This window comes from Macrotis lagotis, chromosome 5, assembly GCF_037893015.1.
Source record: "Macrotis lagotis isolate mMagLag1 chromosome 5, bilby.v1.9.chrom.fasta, whole genome shotgun sequence".
Classification (NCBI taxonomy): Eukaryota; Metazoa; Chordata; class Mammalia; order Peramelemorphia; family Peramelidae; genus Macrotis; species Macrotis lagotis.
The window spans coordinates 185,512,031-185,529,149 of NC_133662.1; the positions used below are offsets into that span (position 1 = coordinate 185,512,031).

The 17,119-nt window shown below is 36.3% G+C and overlaps 1 protein-coding gene across 2 annotated transcripts in view; it reads right to left on the reverse strand.

Annotated features, from left to right (window-relative positions):
- Positions 1 to 15,344: 15,344 nt before the first annotated feature.
- RNASET2 (ribonuclease T2) overlaps positions 15,345 to 17,119 on the reverse strand; it is a 47,408-nt gene continuing 45,633 nt past the window's right edge. For both annotated transcript variants that reach the window (XM_074188019.1, XM_074188020.1), the window contains one exon: positions 15,345 to 16,655. In XM_074188019.1, coding sequence (XP_074044120.1) covers positions 16,458 to 16,655 — 198 coding nt within the window. In that variant the 3' untranslated portion in view covers positions 15,345 to 16,457. The remainder of the gene's footprint in view (positions 16,656 to 17,119) is intronic.

The window sequence follows — 17,119 nt, forward strand, 5'->3', positions numbered from 1 at the left end:
AGGAGGTACAGAAAGCAGGTGAAGGGAGAGATGTTTTTTTTATTTCTTGGTTGGTTGATTTGTTTGTTTTTTTCCAGAAAGAAAGAAATGAATGTTAAATGTAATGTGGATAGCAAGTGAAGGACAAATACGCTGGCTACAAACCAGTGTGTGAAGCACTGTTGTTATGGGGACTGTATTCACTGAAAAAAATCTTAATTGCTCATTGAAAATAATAACAGCATTTCAGATTCTGTAAAGAAAGAAACTCAATCTCATATTATGAAAGCATAAATCCATAGGATTTTTCAACTTTTTTCTCCCCCTCCCCCATCTGTTCAGGAAAGCTGGTTATTGTGACCTTTCTCTCTCTCTCGGGCTTCAGTTTTGCATATCCAACTGGGTAGGGGACATTATCAGCTAGATGTCACCTTATTCAGAATTTATAAAATCCAGATTTCTCCTCTTTAATTTCATTTCAAATGTTCTTCCTCACTTTTCTTTTATAACAGGGTTTCTTCACTTAAGTTTGGATTCCAGAGTTCTCATGATGAATCATCATACTATGTGCATCCTAAGAGAAGTGATGGACCCAGAGTGAAGATTGAGATATAGATTAGTTTTTTTAAGATATAATGTATGAGAAAAATTGTTTTGCTTGACTAAGGACATTCATTATAAGGGTTTTATTTGTCTTTCTCAGTGTGGGGGTGGTGTGGAGAAGAGAGATCGAATGGAGGGAAAAACAGATTTTTGTTCACTGAAAAAAATTAAAAATTTGGGGAACACAGATTGCTCCCCACTGATGAATGAAAAGATTTCAGGGAATCTTATCAATTTGGATTGAAATATTGTGTTTATATTCACTATCTTTGGCATCCTTTGTAATCCTATGTATTTTATTTTATTCATTTAAAGGCTTCTTCAACCTGCCAAAGGGGTCCATCACACACACACACACACACACACACACACACGTTAAGAAACAATTTATTAAAAGTATCATCAGTTATCAGGCTCCTCTCTGTTTCTAGCTTCCTGTATCCAGCCAAATGTAAAGTTCTCTCAATTTGTCCTTCACATTTCCCAGCAGCTTCATCTTTTGAATTTCTTTGGCCCTCTCCATCACACCTTGCTTCCCCAGGAAATGTATCATTGGGAAATCTCATCCTGTAAAATTGAATCTGATACTCCTGTCTTTTCAGTATCCTCTGTTCCTCAGATTAGACCCTCTAAGAGGAGGGCAGTCCTCTATTTAAGAAGAAAGCTTTCTGATCCATAGTCATATGAAAAATTGCTCTAAATCATTACTAATTAGAGAAATGCAAATTAAAGTTTCTCTGAGGTGCCATCTCACACCTCTCAGACTGGCCGATATGACCAGAAAGGATAATGATCATTGTTGGAAGGGTTGTGGGAAATCTGGGACACTATTACACTGTTGGTGGAGCTTGAACTCATCGAACCTTTCTGGAGAGAAATTTGGAACTACACCCAAAGGGCAACAAAAATGTGCATACCCTTTAATCCAGCAATACCACTACTGGGTCTATACCTTGAAGAGATGATGAAAAAGTGTTAAAACATCACTTGTACAAAAATATTCATAGCAGCCCTGTTTGTGGTGGCAAAGAATTGGAAATCAAGTAAATGTCCTTCAATTGGGGAATAGCTGATCAAATTGTGGTATATGTACATTATGAAACACTATTGTTCTATTAGAAACCGGGAGGGATGGAAATCCAGGAAAGTATGGAGGGATTTGCATGAACTGATGCTGAGTGAGATGAGCAGAACCAGAAAAACACTGTACACCCTAATGGCAACATGGGGGTGATGATCAACCTTGATGGACTTGCTCATTCCATCAGTGCAACAATCAGGGACAATTTTGGGCTGTCTGCAATGGAGAATACCATCTGTATCCAGAGGAAGAACTGTGGAGTTTGAACAAAGATCAAGACTATTATCTTTAATTTAGAAGGAAAAAAAGCTGATATCTTATTGTCTGATCTTGCTATCTCTTATACTTTATGTTTCTTCCTTAAGGATGTGATTTCTCTCTCATCACCTTCAATTTGGATCAATGTATACCATGGAAACAATGTAAAGACTGGCAAATTCCTTCTGTGGAGGGTGGGGGGGAGTAAAGTAAGACTAGGGGAAAAATTGTAAAACTCAAAATAAATAAAATCTTAAAAATAGAAGAAAGCTTTCAATTTGGAATTATATCCAAAGGGCAACAAAACAATGCATATCCTTTGGTACAGTAATACCAAAATTAAGTCTATATCCCAAAGAGATCATTAAAAAATAGGAAAGCCTCACATGTACAAAAAATATTTACAGCAGCTCTTTTTGTAATGGCAAAGAACTGGAAATTGAGGGGATGCCCATAAATTGGGGAATGACTGAACAAGCTATTGTTTTGTAAGAAATCATGAGTGGTTGGACTTCACGCTTTTGCCTGGAAAGACTTGCATGAACTGATGCTGAGTGAAACGACCAGTAACTAGAGAACACTGTACACATTATCAGAAAGACTGCGAAATGATCAACTGAAGGATGCAGCTCTTCTCAGCAGTTACATAATAAAGGATAATCCTGAGAGACCTGTTATGGAAAATGTCATCTACAGACAGAGAAAAAACTACAGAGTCTGAATGCAGAACAAAACATACTATGTCTTTTACTTTTGAAAAGTACTTTTACTTTTTACTTTACTGTTTTTTTTTTTTTGTCAAGGCAATGGGTGGCTTGCCCAAGGCCACACAGCTAGGTAATTATTAAGTGTCTGAGACCGGATTTGAACTCAGGTCCTCCTGACTCCAGGGCCAGTGCTCTAACCAATATGCCACCTAGCAGCCCCTTTCACTTTACTTTTTTAAACTTTTGTTTTTTTTCTTTCTTTCTCATTGGTCCCCCCCTGCTTATTTCTAATTCTTCTTTCACAGTATGTCTAATATGGAAATTGTAGAATGGCTGAACAAATTGTGGTATAAAAATATAATGGAATATTATTTCTCTGTAAGAAACACTGAGGTCAGAACCTGGAAAGACTTACATGAACTGATGCTGAGTGAAGTGAACAGAACCAGGAAAACATTATACACCTTAACAGCAACATTGTCCAATGATCAACTATGATAGACTCTTCTCTTCTCAGCAATATAATGATCAAGAGACAATTCTAAAAGACCTGTGATGGAAAATGCCATGTACATCAAGAGAAAGAACTATAGAATCTGTTTTGTTTTGTTTTGTTTTTGCTTTTTCCTTCTCAAGGTTTTCCCTTCTTATTCTGATTCTTCTTTCATGGATTACCATTATGGAAATATACTTATACCAGATTATCTGCTTTCCTAGGGTGGTGGGAAAGAAGAGTAGAAGGGGGAAAAAAACTTTACAAAAATAAATGTTGAATGTCATTTTTATATATAAAATTGTAATAGTAAATAGAAAAAAGAAAATAGAAATTTAAAAGGAGGGGGAAATGAAAAAAAAGAAAGGGACTTATCATAGTTTTTTCTCCATATTTCCCACCAGCTACACTTATTTTTGGACTTCTTTGGAAATCTTCACCATGCCCCCATACCAGGCCTCTTCTTCCTTTCCCAATCCACTTTCAGCTTCCTTTTAGTGGACTATGTTCCCCCTTTAGATTGCAAGCTCTTGAGGGCGGGGATTATCTTTGTTTTTATTTCTTAGCACAATACCTGGATTAGGTTCTTGTTCTTCATTAGAGAAGATCAAAATGACATCACTAAATTAGAGATGTGTTACCCAGTAGTTTACTGTGACTGATAAGACCAATATGTGCTCAAAATACTCTATCACAGGTCAGACACAAATAGTTCGTGTAATCACTTGGGTTGCACAATTTACATTTCCTTTGAGCTGCTTCAATTCTGCCTTGCTCATGGAGCAATGCATGGAACAAATTAGGTGGTTATTAAATATTTATTGACTGATGCACAAATAGAGTCTCACATCAACCCCCCTAGTGGAAACCCCTATTATCTCAAGTTTGGATAATTATAATATATTCTTAAATAAATGGTGGCCCTGCTTCCAATTTCTCCCTTTAGCCATTCATCTTGCACAATGCCACCAGATTTATTTTCCTAAAATGTAGCTTTGATGTCACTCACTTGCTCAAAAGCACTTAGTGGCTTTTCAATGGACTACCGAGTCCAAACTTCTTTAAAGAGCATTTAAGGTCCTCAACAAGTTGGTCCCGGTCTATTCTTCTTTCCCAATCCCTCACTAGTCCCCTATGAAAACTTACTGTTACCATGACTGTTCATACATGAGCTTTTAACTCATATCTGTTGAAATGTAGATATGATCTCTCTATTCAGATGTTTCCAAGGAACATGTTGGCTGGGGACCCAAGGCAAAGAGGAACTGGTGACAAGCCCTTCCAAGATAGAAGCTAGTACATGTCAAAGAAGAGCTGGGGTTCTCCCTAATAATGTTTGCAAAAACAACTTCATTTAGGTCAGGAATATGCATGCCTCTTCATCCTCCATAGACTTTATAAACTCTAATGTAACTACTCTAATTTGATTTTATTTTCCTGGCCTCATGGCCCAAGGGTATTTTTTAATGCATGACTCTTCAAAAGAGAACACCATTCTTCATTCAACCTTTCCCTTGAAGCAAATTTTGCTCCCTTTCATCTGTGTGACTTCCTCTCTGCTCTGATCAGTTGAATCTTCAGTTTCCTACAGAGATCTGCAACGCCAAGGCTGCTAGAAGACATTTTCCCTCCTGTGAAAGGCAGACACAGTTAATGAAAATGCCCTGCTCCCCCTTGCACCAGTGAGGCATGAAAAGCAGGGTATGTGGGAAAATGAAGTATTTTTAACAAGTGTTATCACAGCATCAAAAAAATTACAGGAAAAAGGCCAACAGAAATGCTATCCTAAAGAAGCAAAAGAAAGAGAATGGAACTGAGTGAAAATGCAGCCTTTACCAGCTAGCCCATTAGAACCATTTAGAAAGTATTAAATGAAACTAGAGAACCTAGAGCAATTTGGATTTTACAGAAGAGAGAATCCTTTCTGAGTATCTATGTGCCAGAGTGTACCTCTCTGTGTCTGGGCCTGTTTCTCTGTCACTGTTTGCAATGATTTTCTTAAATCTATAACATCAAAAGATAACCTTGCCACTTAACTACCTGGGGCTCTTGAATGGAATAGGGCATATGGGATATGATCAGCTAACATCAAGGAAGAACCTTTTAGACTGCAAAACATCTTATTTCATTCTTCCTCTTTTGTTTTAATGCCATTCACTTCATATCTCCCAAGAACCTTTTTAGTAATAATAGCCTACATTTACATAATGCTTTAAAGTTTACAAAGTACTTTGTTCTTAACTCCTGATAGACCTGAAATCTAAAGTGCAAAGCATTTCAGTAATAATTTAAAGTTTACAAAGTACTCTACTTATAACAGCCTTGTGAGTTTAGTAATATTCATATTATGATCATCAATTACACATGAAGAAACTGAGGCTCATTCATTCATTTATTCCACAAGAATTTTTACTTGTACATAAAGTACTTGCTATATGCCAAACATTGTTATAGGTCCAAGGGTTATGTCCCTGCCCTCAAGGAGCTTATGTTCTATTAGGAGAAACAAGGTTGTACAAAGTAATTCGGGGGCAGGTAGGGTTGAGAGCATGTGCAACTAAGGGAATCAAGGCTGGCTTCCTATAAGAAGTGACATGAGCTGAGCTTTAAAGAAGACCAAGGATTCTGTTGACTTTTTCCAATCAATCTGTCCTTTATTTCCTTTAGAGCTTCTCTAGGGTTGTCCTCCATAGGGGAACCAGGCTCTCAGTTTTTCGATTCCAACCCCAACTCTGATTCCTGAAGCACAATTTTATTTTTTTGGCTTTAGTCTAAGGGGTTCTTACTAGAAGGGAATAGGAGGGAAAGGTAAAAGAGCTACCAGAGTACAAGCAAAAATCTGGGTATGGAAGAGGTATCCACACACAAGCAAAGAAATGCTAAGCAGGAAATTATCATAGAATGATTACAACTGGGAGGCTGACATTCTCAAGTTTTATAGCAAGACTGCTTATTAGGTAGTTTGCATTTTATTTCCTCTGAGAACAGCCCAACAAACACCCAACAGGCTCTTTAGTTCTGGAGGTTTCTCTCCTTGCGGGCAACTCCTTTCCTCTAATCTTTGAACAGCGCTACTTGCAGATGCCCTGGAAAAGGAGAATATGCCAGATACCTTTTAAGATTACACAAGGCCCTACATCAAAATAATGAAGACACCAAAAGAGACAAGCCTGTAGAAGATATGGGCTTGCCAAGGAGGCCATGAGTTTACAGTTTGGAGATTAGATAGACATTCTGTAATTAGTTTCTGTTTTCTAACCAGGGTGAGTCTTTTGGCTGGGTGTGTGTTCAAAATATACTAACTGAGCCAAGTGTTGGTCTCTCTCATGGTTTGGCATCTTTTCTTCCTATGACTTCTTACTGAATGAGATCATTGAGAGAGAGAGAGATAATAATGGTCTCTAGATTCTTAGAGGTATTGGGACCTGTCCCTCTGAGACTCACTCATATGGGATTTATGAAAATACACATATTTGTGCCTCATCATTTGCTCTTTCATTTTCAGTGAAGGGGATTAATCTAGAGTTGATCTTGTGAGTTTTGAAGACACTCAAGGTCTAGTAATCTAAAAGTTGACTCAGTGCTGGGTTTTTCCAAAATCAAATAGTAACATCCAAGGAGCAAGCAGCATGAGGACCTAGACCAGCAAACATAGAGAAGAGGACTCATCCATTAGTGACACCAACTTTGAATATGAATTTTGGGGGGAGGGACAATGCTATGCAGAAATTGTACTAATTCTGACTTCATTCTCCCAAGAAACCAAGATTGTATGGTGAAGTCTTTGAGGATGGGAAACAGATGTTTATATTTTTCTTGATTTAACTTCAAAGTAAATATCACTTTGCAAAAGCTAATGAATTTTTTTTTAGGTTTGTGCACAGCAAATGGGGTTAAGTGGCTTGCCCAAGGCCACACAGCTAGGGAATTATTAAGTGTCTGTGGCCAGATGTGGTGCTCTATCTACTGTGACACTTAGTGGCCCCAAGCTAATGGATGTTAAATGGAACTAGGATACTAGTCGATAGAGGTTGATGATATCTTTTTTTTGAGAGGGGTAGAGGGAAATAGACCCAGAATGGGGATCTGAGATCTTATTAAATAGAGACTCCTGTGCCCTTTGGAAGATATGGCCTTGTTAAGGAGGCAATGAGCTTACCATCTGGAGATTAGATAGACATTCTGTAATTGGCTTTCCCTAATCAGGAGGAGCCCTTTGGCTGGGTTGTGTTCAAAATATACTAACTGAACAGTGTCTGCTTCTGTCATGGTTTGACCTGTTTTCTTCTGAGGGGGTTCTTGCCTGAGGTGAGAAATTAGCCAGCCTCTCTCAGCAAGAGCGAGGCTAGAGAGAATTCACTCCTATAGTAACTCATGGATAGAGAGGCAGCAGTTTAGCGAATACAGATCTGACCTTAGAGGAGGAAAGTTCTGAGTTTGTGTACTGTCCCTAATGGTAATTGCATGGTCCTGGGCTAATTACTTAAACTCTTAGTATCCCAGTTACATTTTTGTTGTCTTGGCGTTTTTAGTCATATCTTGTCTGACTCCACCCTAGTTGGGGTTTTCTGGAGTGGTTTGCCATTTTCTTCTTATTTTACTAATGAGGAAATTGAGACAAATAGGGTTAAGTGACTTGCCCAGGGTCATACAAATAGTATCTGAGGCCAGATTTTTAACTCAAGAAGTCTTTCTAACTTCAGGTCCAGTTCTCTATCCATTAGGCCACCTAAGTGGCCTAGGTAGCTTCACTTGACTAATACACTGAAGAACAATTGCTCCTCATCCTGAATTCCTTATTCCATTACAAAAGTTTGGACATACATATATATGTACATTTGTAACCAATCTTTTTACAAGGGAATGAAAGGAAGCCTATATTGAAGGGGGGAAAAAGGACTCGAGCATCTACTAAGCTGGATGCCAGGCTCATCTCCTTTGATCTTCATAACAACCCTAATGTGGGAGTTTTTACAGTTGAGGAAACTGAGGTAAACAAAGGCTAAGTGACTTGTCCAGGTTACACAGTTTGAGGTTGGATTTGAACTCTGGTCTTCCTGAATCCATGTCTTGAACTCTAAACTCTATCTGTTCGACCACTAAGCTTGTCCTTGAAGACAGACAAACATACTGGATTCTCCTTTGGTGCTACTTTTGACACACTCACAATATTTGATAATCCCTAAAATGGCCTAGTCAACCACCTTCATCAAAAAAAAATCATAACTTTTGTCTATAAGTTTTCAGAAAGGAGGAAGAGATGGTAATACCTGCTTGGCAGGTAGTCTACTAGCATGTCAGAAAAAACTGTCTATCTGTGCCAATGTGATGCTAAATAATCCAGGAAAAAAAAATGAAAAAGTCAGATATCCTAGGTAATTAGTTTTTATGATGCCAAACTTCTAGGCACTTAGAAATAGCAGTGTAGTTGATCGAATTTTCTGATTTGTTATATAAGATACTTGGTATTAGGCAGATATTAACTCACTTAACAACCGGCATTTCTATATAGTAACTGGACCATTACCGAATGTCTTTCCTAAATTTGGTGACAAAAAAAGAGGCCTTCCTTTCTTTTCCTCTCTCAGGATCTGAAGATGAATTGATAAAAGTTATGGTGGGAACCTCAATCCTTGAACAGAAGATGTCAGAATATTAATAATACTTCATAGATCTAAAATCTTAAAGATATTTCAGCTTAAAGTCAATAAAGCATTTAACAGCTCTTTCCTTCAAAAATCTTAACATGTTAATAGTCTAATATCTTTTGAACACGATATAGTAATTTTTACTTTGTCTATAAGATAAATGGGAGACTCATTACAGTCACTCACAGAAAATGACTGTCAAAAATTACATGAAATTACAGTATTTATCATTTCTAGTCAAAGAATAATTTGCTTATTTTTTAAAATCTTAGATACATTCTCTTCTATAAAAAAATGAAGCTATTTCACTGGCATAGCCAATTAATTTATCATTTACTTGAGTATAAGTAAAACTCTATTCTAATACTTAATTATGACACTTATGATAGCTCTGGGCTCTAAAAAGTAATATTTGAGCATCACAAGATCTGAGAGGTTCCAGCTAGTTGGAAAACTTTTCAATATAGTCCCAGAGATATCAATCAAAAGAACAGAGTCACCAGCTTTAGAAAGGCCCATTCCCAGAAGGTTATGATTTTTTTGACCACATGAACTCATAAAAACTATCTATTAAAGAACAGAAAGGAATCACAGTTCTATTGAAGTACTAACTAGGATAATATTTCACTAATTTCAATTTATGAGCTGGCATTTATGAAGAAAGTAACTTCATTGCTTTCATGTTTTTGTTTTTCATTATGCTTCAATAAGGACTAAAACTATTATAATTGAATTTCAGGAATTTATTTACAATGCAATATTCAAATACTCATGGGACCCTAGATTAAATCCTTTTCCCAACTAAGCCACTATTTTACAAAACGGAAACAAATATAAGAGTCTCTTTTCTATGGCCTTCATTCAACACACTGGATTAACAGTCTCAATTATATTGTTCATTGATACTCCACATTAGACAGTGGTACAACAATTAATAGTGATGATTACTTCTTTTGCTTAATGAAAGAATATAGGAAAAATTGAAGAATGTTTTTTTTTTTACCAGAATATGTAATAAGGCCCTAGGAACAGGCCAAGTCATTTTCCCAAGTACCAACTTAGTTAGGTATTCCAAGGTAAATCATCAATAAAATTACACAACTTGATAATGATGTTTTTGACTATGGCAAAATATCAAACAAAAAGAATACAAAATGAAAAAACAACTTATTCCCAAGAGCCCTCTCTGCTCTAGTCAAACTGGTTTATAGGCTTGGGTTTCCATTTTTCAATATCTATTATTCTCTTTGCTTTCATCACAGAACTAGGAGGAATGTCAAGGGTCAACCTATCCAAACTTTTTAAAAGATGAAAAATCTAAGCCCTAAATAAAGTGATTTGTCCAAGGGTAACAAGGAAATAAATGGGGACTGCTAGGTGGCATAGTGGATAAAGTACTGGCCCTGGAGTCAGGAGTACCTGGGTTCAAATCCGGTCTCAGACACTTAATAATTACCTAGCTGTGTGGCCTTGGGCAAGCCACTTAACCCCATTTGCCTTGCAAAAAAAAAAGAAAGAAATGGCAGAACCACAATATGAATTCAGTCCCTCCTGAAATGTTTCCCCTTCTTACAGCCCTATCCATTTTATACTATCTGACTAAAATCAATCTCTTAATTATTATAGGAGGAAATGGAGAGTAGGTTTTTAATAAGAAACAAAGGAGGAGTGGAGAGAATGGGTTTTAAATCCATGTCCTGTTACATACTGGTCAAGTAACTTTAGTAGATTGGTCATTAGGCATTGAAAAAATTTTTTGGACAAAATGGCTCATAAATTCTCTGTACTCCTAGAGATTAATAGTTTTTGCTTTGCTTTAACCATAATTTGTCTATTAATCATATGTTTTCTTTGAATGATCATTCCTATTTTTCCCCTAAATTAATAATCAAATATCATATTGCTATTGATTATTCATATTTTTCCTATTCTTGGGTCCTTAAACTAGGTTCAGGGAACTTGGTAGATAGATAATAGATAGCTATACATACATAGATAGGCAGATATAGAAACAAATGTAAATAACCATATATTAAAATAGTTTCCTTTGATGATCTTATGAGTCATTTGGTCTTGGTTTATAGCCTTTTCAAATTAAAGAATTCGCCATCAGTGCAATACTGTAATTATTACAATATTGTAATATTCTATTACAATCATATACCATAGGTTGCTTAGTTATTCCCCCAAGGAGCATTCTTTTGATTCTCAATTCTTAGACACCAAATAAAGAGCTGCTATGAATATTTTTGTATAAATAGGTCCTTTTCCCCTTTTTTGGGGGGGGAAGGGATGTCTTTGGGTTATAGATCTAGCAGAGATTGCTGCATCAAAATCAAAATTGCTTAAGTTTAACATAGTTATACATTTATAACTTAGCTTACTCTTTCTCAAGGGGATAGGGGAGGGAAATGAGGGAGAGAAAAATGTGGAACTCAAAATCTTACAAAAATAATAGTTGAAAATTATCTTTTGATGTGACTGAAAAAATAAATAAATTTATTAAAATTTAAAAATCTAATTTACTGGATCAGATAGGTATACAACATTTTATGCTTTTTTGATGAGAATTATTACATAAGCAAGGCTATTCTCATTATTTATCCTTACATTACTAGTTTTTATGGAAAGCTGTCAAACCAGATCTAATTTTTCCCTTAACTACCTAAGTAACTTAGATAGAAGATAAATGGCAATCTAGTTTCTGTAAACTACTACTGACTCTTCCTAAGATAATTCTAACATTGGATATTGTTTATTTGCAAAACAATTAGAATAAGATTATAATCATCTCCACTTTTAAATAGCTCTGGGAGATAGCAGTTTGTTACTGAGAAAGGCTCTACTCGGGGAACACTAAGTTCCACTGACAGCTCTATAGAAACAATTACAGTGATCCATAAAGCCAGTCTCTGGAAAAAGGAAAACTTATCTGGGTTTGCAACCTTTCCAGCAACATAAATTTAAATCATCCATGCTCATGAATGAACCAATACCCTGAGTTTGGCAGAGAATGGTAGAATATTGTAAATCAAACAGGTAGGGAAATAACCAAGGAAAGAAGGAAGGTAGGAAGGGAAGGATGAAAGGAGCTAGCAAAAATAAAGTTATAAACAAGGAAAATGATAGGAATGAGATTCATCACCTGGTACTTGGAGCTAAGACTCTACTAACTTTTTAGATAGTGAACTCTAGTCCCTTTTTTCACTTTTATATAAAGCAACTAGGTGATATAATGAATACTTGTTAGATTTGGGAGTCAGGAAGACCCAAGTTCAAATACTAGCTATATGACCCTAGGCAGACTGATTAACTTCTCAGTTTTCTCATCTGTAAAATGGAATAATTGGAGATAAAAAGAGAAATATATAAAACATTTTGCAAACCTTAAAGCACTTATAAAAAGTAGATGTTATTGTTTAGAGCAGTCAACAAATCTCTAAAGACGTATTTGATCAATGAAATGGCTACAGTAAATTCAGGAACCCTGAATCTAGAAGTCATCATTTAGTGGGTATCGGGTTTTTATATCTTTGAAAAAAACTACTATGACAATATTCTAACGTGCACATAAATACTGTGTTCAAAATACACAGTACTTTACAAATATCTCATTGATCCTTATAATTGGTTCGTTGGTTGGTCTTTATCCTTTGTTACTGATAAAACCAAAATGACATCACTATGTTTGAAACAATATGTCCAACTTTGGCTGATCAAATTAATACAAGTTTGAAATTCTCTACCACAGGTCCATGGGTGTCCTGGTGTCACGTCTTCTGACAGAGCATGTGTCCTCTGTGAGTTTTCCAGACGTTTGATAATATGGCTGAAAACATCATGGTAAAAAGCATTAGAGCAAGGACACAGCCTTGTATCACTCCACTGGTGACCAGGGACTCTGGAGAGCATCATCCACTGGCCAGAACCTGGGGAAGATGAAATTGATATACAATACTGATGAACTTCTCTGGGCAACTAAATTTTGATAATTTTCCATTCTGCCACATCTGGTAGTCTGAACCTACTCTAGCATTAAAGTAGCACAGAATTATAAGCTTGCCCTCTTTTGGTACATTGATAAGGGTCTCCAGATCTTCATAAAATTTTTCTTTGACTTCATCAGGATTCATCATTGTGGTAGTAAAGGCACTTTGGCATGGTGTTTTCTTGCATGTGGCAATCTCATTGCCATGAACCTGCTATAGTAATCAGGCCAGGGTTGGGTAAGTAGACAATTTTTAGGACACCTTTTTCTAGCCCCTTCTGCACAGGAGGTGATCAGTGTAATCCTTAAAGGGCTGATCAGTCACCAGGGGGCTGCTGAATCCCTCTACTTTCAGTGAGGAAATGCCCCTATGGCCTGGGCCACCAGTGTGCAGAAGTGTGACTACAGCTCCCAATGCATCCACACCTGTTGCTTCATCACCTGCCTGTAGCCACAGGACTTTGAAAGAATGGTAAAGTGGTATGGGTGATGTCTTTTGATTCCTGCATAAATTGGATTTAAGTGAGGCAAAGCTGCACAAAGTCTTTGGTCTCATTCTCTCCTCCAAAGTCATCATGATCCAGCAGCAAGACAGTCAAGACAACTGGTGATGGCTGTAGATACAGTGGATGATCTTGGCACCTTCAATGTCTAACCAAGCTCTAAGTGCTCCACGGTACATGCTTCGTGGCCATTGGAACAAAGTGTTCTCATTCACCCAAGTCACCAGTGGAAGATAACATGCTTGTGGTAGACACCCCTGCCAACTCACCAATGAATCTGAAACTCTCTCGGTTATCCTCAACCTGGTTTAGTTTACCATGGTATGGCTTCTGTGTATGCTACACTTCTTGAAATCACAGCTGAGAGTCTGGTGACTCAGGTAAGGATCAAAAGTGAAAAACAGTCTTAAAAAGGGCTCTTCCAGAGTTACTAGTCTTCCTTGAATACACCCTACACACCCACCCTTACAATATCCCTGTAAGATAGGTGCTATTTTGCAAATGAGGAAACCTTGAGGTAAACAGGTTAAGTACTTAATCAGGGTTATGAAGCTAGTGTCTGAGGCTGGATTTGAATTCATGTCTTCCTGACTCCAGGTTTGGCACTCCAAGTCACTGTATCGCCTGGCCACCAAAAAGCACAAAATAGCTAAATTAGAAGGGAATTTTGTCAGGGGAAAATACATTAGATTTGGACAGAGAAAGCCTGGTTTTAAATTCCTGTTCCCCTTATTATATCATGAGTCCTTATTTTCCTCCTATATAAAAGTGCCAGACTCACTCTCTAAAGTCCTTCCAGTCCTTAAATCTATGATCCTATAATTCAGCTCAATACCTTCAATTAGCAAATCAGAAAATTAAGGTTCAGGGAGAATGACTTTCCCAGGCTTAAGCAGCTATGCCTAGAATTTAGAATACTGATGTTTAACCTGGTGGTCATTTTGCTATATGCCATTGAAATGAGAAATTCTGAAGATCTAAAATAATAGAAGAGCTTTCTTTTGGTCATTCACTACATATACCATAAAGCAGAGCAAAAAAAAGTACTTTATTTGAATTTTAGAACTTGAGATCAAATCTCAGCTTGAATACTATATGACCTTGGGTAATACATTTAATTTTCTCAACCTCAATTTCCTCATTTGATAAATGACCTAGATGGCTTCTAAGGAAGGTCTCTTCTAAGATTCAATGATCATTTAACAAATATTTATTGATCCTTTACTGAATGTAACAGCTGGGTGTTATCATCTTAAACCTGTTTCCAAAAAACTGCCAAAATGACATTAATTGCAAATAATATTCCTTCCCTTACTTGAAAATGAGTGTGAAGCAGTTGCAGAGAAATCTTACACCCAGAATAACCCTCTTTTTTTTTTTATCATGTAGCAAAGAACAAAGATTCCCCTGCTCTAGGATGTTCTACATAAAAATTCTCTCTCTGGTTCAGTGTCCCCTAACAGATTTCTTGGAAGGATCCCAGAATTTGTAAGTATGCTCTAGTTAGAGATAACCAAACTAGATAAACCTCTCTCTAGAGAGCTAAGAAATAGAAAGATAATTAGCTCAAACAAATCACACCTGTTCAATGAATTTAAACAAATAAGGGAATAAGATACTAGGTAGTATAAACCTTCAACCAAAATAATGAAACCGTGAAGGTAAGGAACTTTTTTCCTTTCACCTTTTGACTTTATATCCCCTGCTCTTGTGTTTGTTAAAATGAGCTAGAACAAAGTCTAAACTTGAATTTATTGTGATTCATTCTATAGGAAAACCAGTACAAATAGGATATGCTCTGATGAAGTACACACTGCTAAGTTTTAAAGGCTACAGAAACAATAATACCTACCAACACACAGGCAACATAAATAAAACATTGAAAAAACAACTCAAGATTACAAGAGCTGCCCTTTAAAATTCAGAAACTTAATAAGCTTTATTAAAAATACAAAACAAAATCTGTTAACAACAATCTAATTTAGCCCTTTGCATGATTAATTCAAATAGATGGTTCATGTCATAATATCTCTCTAAATATAAAAGGGTTAATGAGGGCAGAGAAATAAGGAAGGACACACCAGTGTAAAAAGATAGTTTTAATAAAGCATGGAAAGCAGTCGACTTCACAGATCATTAGAAATCCCCATTTAAAAAAATGAAATCATCACAGAGTGGGTACAGGTTCTCACACTGCAGTTATCTATTTGTAGCCTGGAGTGTTTTGGATCATTAACAAGAACATTATGTTATTGTGAAACCAAATAAAGATGATGTATAACAATTCCTGCTGGATACAGGATCCAAAATAATAGAAGCACTACATTTTGGAATTATATTTTTGTCACAATATTTTACTCTACTTGTCAATGTGCCCAAGTCCTCCATGGTGCCCTAATTACCTTAAGAGAGAGAAAATATCACCTTAATTAATAACCAGTATAAATTATTTACTTTTCCAGTAACACAACCTTAAAAAAATCAGAAACTAAAATAATATGATGTGTTCTATTCTCTTCTGGCCAAAAAAATGGCTTGTTGGTTTGGTTTTTTGGCATTCATATTACTTCTGAGTGGAGAAGGAAGATGAAGTAGCTGCTACACCTCAGTATTTTCTTTTCCAGCAAGAACTGGGGAGAAAATACTAATATGTTATACAAATTGCTATGACAAGAGAAATAAGTAAAATTAACAGGCTCTCAAGTATTTATCCTTTGGTGTAAGTCACATGGAACAATGGAACTTGGTACTTGTTTCTGAGAAATGAGCTTAGGCTCCTACATTGTGATCCTTCTGTCATGCACAGGAAGGAAGAGGCTCCAGACTCCCAAAGGCACCATCCATCATGGGAGGAGCACATAATCCCTATAAATTGTACAAAGTCATTACATAGCAAATATTAAAACAATTTACTAAGATTCATATAAACTCTTTTTTGCTTCTTTAACCATTTTTCTTGTTTAGAAAATAAGTCCAAACTTTATATACTTTATTTAAAAACAAAAACATAAAAACTTTAGCTTTTCAAGATCTATTATGTACCTGTTCTTCTCTATTTCTTTTATAAAAATGTTGGTAATGTATTCTAAAATTAAATTTTAAAAAGTAAGCAAGTATTTGGTTGAACCATTTTATGAAGCTTTTTTTCCTTTTCCAAACCAGATCATCTGACACAGTATATTTCAGTCATCCAAACATCAATGGTATGACTTTTCTGGAGGGGGATAGAAAACTGGGCCATCTTCACAGACAGAAAGACCATGAGTCATGGACATCTCATCAGTTAAAGTATCCTGCAGGAAGGGAGAATACATCTCTGGTTCAGTACAATTTCTCAATTGTAGTTCTTTGGTGAAACAGAATTCAATTTGACCAAGCGTTTGTATGTCTTCTTCCTAGAAATTTAAAAACACACACACACACACACACATAAATTTTTTTTCAAAAAACATGTCCTTGTTTTTGGTTCCCACCCTTTCTAATTTGGATTCATGGTTGTATGCTATGCCTTTCAGTTCTAAATCTATGATCCATTAATATTAAAACTGAAAGAGACCTTAAAGATTAGGTAGTTCAGTCACTTGATTTTTCAAGATGAGGAAATAGAAGCCAAGTGGTTAAGTGATAACCTTTTATTTATCAAATCCAATGACCTTCTCAAATCTTTTATTCTTCTTGACTTCTGTGTATATAATAATATACAAAGTGAATCACTCTCTCCTCCTTGACACTCTCTTCTTTCTAAATTTTGGGACTCCACTCTCCCCAAGTCCTCCTCTAAGATTACTCCTGCTTAGTCTTCTTTGCTGGATCCTCACCCAGAGGTTAGAGCCTAAGGTCCTGGGCCATCTTTTCTCCT